General features: G+C 43.6%; 1 protein-coding gene across 1 annotated transcript; it reads right to left on the minus strand.

Moving 5' to 3' along the window:
• Positions 1-897: 897 nt before the first annotated feature.
• Positions 898-3,910, minus strand: LOC147641999 (uncharacterized). The gene is made up of 2 exons (XM_086802105.1): positions 2,494-3,910; positions 898-1,923 (listed from the first exon to the last, which is right to left on the minus strand). Exon 1 carries the CDS (start codon positions 3,891-3,893, stop codon positions 2,502-2,504), a length of 1,392 nt encoding a protein of 463 aa, XP_086658231.1. The 5' UTR covers positions 3,894-3,910; the 3' UTR covers positions 898-1,923; positions 2,494-2,501.
• Positions 3,911-4,549: the final 639 nt, after the last annotated feature.

Genomic DNA, 4,549 nt, shown 5'->3' on the forward strand with positions numbered 1-4,549 from the left:
GTATATATACATATATACGTATACATATATATGTATATATACACATATATATGTATATATACACATACATATGTATATATATATATAACTCTCTATGTATCTCACTCCAACTCTCTCTCTCTCTCTCTCTCTTTATGTCTCTTTCTCTCTCTCCCTAATTCTCTATGTAACTCTCCCTCTCTAATTCTCTCTCCCCCACAAACACTATAAAGCCACTCTTAAAAGGCCCTTAGAACATCTCAACCTTACCCTTATGTAATGTTTATATCTCATTCATGCTTATGCATGGTTTTGAACCGCGAGCATTGGTTGCATTGAAATCAAGGTATAGAGGGAAGCTAATTTACTAAGCAATCTACAAAAGATCTCCCATTTGAGAGGTTATTAGCGCGGGCTAGAGCATTATCTGCGTGTTTACACAAGCTTAAGGGTAGGTTGCGCTGCTACAATGGAAAGAAGAGGCACAGTTCTTCGAGCATGACTACACTCGAGCTCGTTTTTGCCTATGTGGAGTCTAGAGAGGCTCACCAGGCAATGATTCGCTTGGAGTAATTGCCTCTCTCTCTCTCTCTGTATTAAAGACATAATCTGTCTGACATTAACCAGAAATCAAATCGCCAGCATATTGAACCCTTGACACAGACACATTTCATATGGTAAACGTGTGGACTTCCCATTACGGATGGATCTTCCACGACTAATCCTTCATTTAACCATTGCTTGTAGACTTATTCATTTATTCATTTCAACAATTTTTATTGCAAGAGTAAACGTTTGTATGTTGTCGAACCTTTTAAGATTAACCCAAGGCAAGTGCCTTTTGGAAGATTATTATGAGGACAAGGTGTTGTTACTGTTCTCAATGAAAAGTTCAGTTTATTTCCCAAACTCCACAAAAACCAAAGTGCCATCTTGACTCCATTAAAGTCTACTCACAAAGCTTCAATTCATCAACTCCATGCATCACATAGACAACATGCTATGAAATCCCCAACATATCATCAGTGCCCGAGAGTAGGTGTAGGTTCATGCATAAAGGTACACCATCATTGGGCACAAATCTTCATCATGGCTGTGCCCTTCACCTCTGCAGAAGTGATAGAAACTCAGTTTTATGGTTTTGTCCATGAAGGCTATCACTAAAGAGAGCATGCACATGCACGGCACGGCACACACAATAGCCAGATAGGCAATTGCGCTGATTGATAGAAAGAAACAATATACACCAGCTGGCCGCAACTTCTGAACTATTATGCAAAGGTATACCACGCACACAGTAGCCAGATAGGCAATTGCACTGATTGATAGAAAGAATCAATATACACCAGATGGCCACAACTTCCGAACTACTATGGAAAGGTATACCATGCTCCATTTTTAGAGAATCTCAAGCAGCAATGCTACTAGGTAGAGGTTCAACACCAGCAGATTCTGAAAGGCTATTGCATACTCAATGCCAAGTCTACCTATAACAGTTGATGCGAGTTGAGGTAAACACATCCCGAGAGAAAGCTATAAAATGCAAAAGCGCCCATGTCTGTGCATACGTGTGTTTCTTGAGGGGGAAAGGCAGGAACTGCATCATTCTTTTCAATTATGATATGAATACTCACAGCCCAAGTATACAACCAAGTCCAGCAAATCCACTTCAAACCCTCTATTTGAAGGCAGCCTTCATACAGAATATAATTGTTGCCATGGCCCAATAGGAAGAAAAAAGGGCATGCATGCCAAGTACCCTTTTCATGATGACAGTAACATCAAGGACAAAGAAACATGAGACAATCCTTTGACTCACATGAAAAACCGGATCAAATGCCATTCCAAAAGTCACTGCCATGTAGCATGCTACTGGGTTCATCTCTTCACCATTCTGAAGCTTGCAGAGCTGTCAGACATTGCTGAGCTTCCCTGTCGCTGAACCTGCAATTATTCATCGCTTTCAATCTTTTAAATTGGAATCACCCCTCCCCCTGTCCTTGACAAACAGAAAAAGCCTCCCGAGGGCCTATCCCTATTCCACCTATAAACAAATGAGACAGGTCCTATAATAACTTGCATAACTAAATTACCTAAACTAAAAAATATGCATTTGAGCATGGTTCAAGTTACCTCAGCTGTTAAGCATTAACCAATAAAATACATTATATGCTAGGGATTTCCCAAGTCCTCTAATGCAAGCCCTTGCTCGAGAGCGCAAGGATAGATCAACAATAAGTTTTCAAGAACAGCAGCACAGCTGAAGGACTACAGATTTCCCGTTAACAAAAACTGTATGACACTATGAGAAAATGTTTGTCATAGGTCCTAAATAATTCACTTTTAAGGAAAGGGGGACATATATAGTTCACTTTTTTGTGAAATACATAATGCACTTTTAAATGGGGTGGGGAAAAAATCTGCAATACCAAATAAACCCACCCATGTTCCATACCAATCGACTCGTCAAGAATATTTTAGGAGCTCATCTCAATGTGATAAGCATTCATTCACCTTGCTAGTTAGTCCATTAGCCCTTTCCCGTGTAGAAACTGACCCAGAAAAGAGGACTGCTTCACGTCACCATCTCCAACTGGCAGCTCACTCAGTTCAGCATCTAGACCTGCTTGATCGAGACCACCATCTGACCTCTTCTCCCTTGCTTTCTTTAAAGGGCCACTTTCCACTTGTTTGAAATGTGTGATATCTTCCAGCTGTGCGTGATTTTTGAGAGCCTTGGAGAAGGGAGGCAAAGATGATGCCTTTTGCACACTCATACACGGGGCAACAGCCTCCAGACTAACCTTGTCCAACAAAAGAAGAGGTAAAAAGGGAACCCTAGAGGATGAACTGCATGCACTAACAGACCACCTGATTTTGAAATGTGCTTCCGTGGATATTGGAAGACGTGTGCAGGCCCGCAAGTGACCGCCTCCTAAGAAACCACGAGCTCTGCAAACTGCTGAAGTATTGGCACGTTGAGGATGCAGCCGCACAAGTAAATGCTCAGCATCCCTGTCTTGCTGTGAAAGAGAGCTAGCACTAGTGGTGCTCCTACTCATGGTGTCTCCTAGACGCTCCCAGTCTGCGTCCATCCTGGGAATTCTATGGCTGTATACAGGATTTCTGCTATTCATGGTGTCTCCCAATGGCTCCCAATCCGCATCAATGCTTGCTTGTTGGAAGATGTCCCCACGGTTTCTCTCTTCAACAAAAAGTTCTAATGCAGGTGTTCTAGTATTCTCTGAGCCATTATGTGTAGAGTCAAACCTTGCAAAGACAGCATTCTCTGAAGCATTTGGTGTAGAATCATAACTTGCAAAGCTAGCATTACCAGGAGCTTCATACCTAGAATGTTGCCTGGAACCGTGCCGAGGAAAGCTGGCATTGTCTGGAGCATGTGGCCTGGAAGCATGCCTTGCGAAGGTGTTTGTGAAGCCCATATCTGATGATGACCCATCACCATGCCTCTCCACCATCAGAGCTTGATCATCTTCACTTTGCATCCTCCCACCGTGAGATCGCCGGCGGATTACTGAACGGAAATCGTGCCGGAAGCTGAAATCACCCAACTCCGGCTTCACCCTGAGCAAGAAGGTGGGATTGGCCGGGCGAGACAGGTTGAACTCTGCAGCCATGGTTAGGGCTGACGTGGCCGAAGAGGACCATGGGTTGAAGCCAGTCTTGATGGCGAGAGTGAAGGAGCGATCATGCTCGTTGGGCCGAAAGGAGAGCTCCAAGGAAGGGCCGGCTTCTGGGGCGATGCCCAGGCGCAGGGCCAGCTCCTGGATGTGTCCGCAGACCTTGAAGCCTGCGTGGACCGGAAACCCTAGCAGCTCGAAGGGCAGCTTCGCTTTGATAATGGGCTTCTGCAAACGCCCTTCCTGATCCCTCAGCGTCACGGAGGCCTTCATAATTCACTCCAACTTGAGCAATTTCTTTCCACACTTGCAAGCCAACGGGGAAGACAACTAGCTCGCGCGCTCTGCCCGTCCGGAACGCCACGTCAGCTGCCAATGGGTACACTTTGGCGCTATTCTATTTTTTCAAGAGCTTTTATTGGGACCAATATATTTATATATATATTATTGCAAAAAGAAATAAGAATCTTTACATCCTTTCAGCCCAACAACAGTTTATCCAACACTCTCGTGTTTCTCTCCGGGGAGGGGATTTCCAACCTCACCTCACCCCACGAGGCAAAACGAGATCAACTCGACATACAATTCCACCTCTAAAAGAGTGTGTAACAGTTGTTTGTCCAACTTGAGGATTGGAGGGTGAAGATCTTTCTTTTCTTCTCCATGCATGTAGAATGTATGTTAGAAATGAATGCTCCGCCCTCTCTTTCTATTACATAACTATTGTCTAGCTCAGGTTTGTAAGACACCTTAATGAGGCATAGCCATGCTCACTTTACACACTAAAATTCAATTAGTAGGGGATTTCCAACCTCAAGTCCTTACCGAAACATGAGGCAAAATGATATTAATCTTGACACAAAATTTCCATCTCTCTAAAAAAGTGTAGCAATGCTTTGTCCAACTTAGAGGGTGAAAGTCTTTCCTTT

This window comes from Cibotium barometz, chromosome 1, assembly GCF_041138505.1.
Source record: "Cibotium barometz isolate CiBa-2024 chromosome 1, ASM4113850v1, whole genome shotgun sequence".
Classification (NCBI taxonomy): Eukaryota; Viridiplantae; Streptophyta; class Polypodiopsida; order Cyatheales; family Cibotiaceae; genus Cibotium; species Cibotium barometz.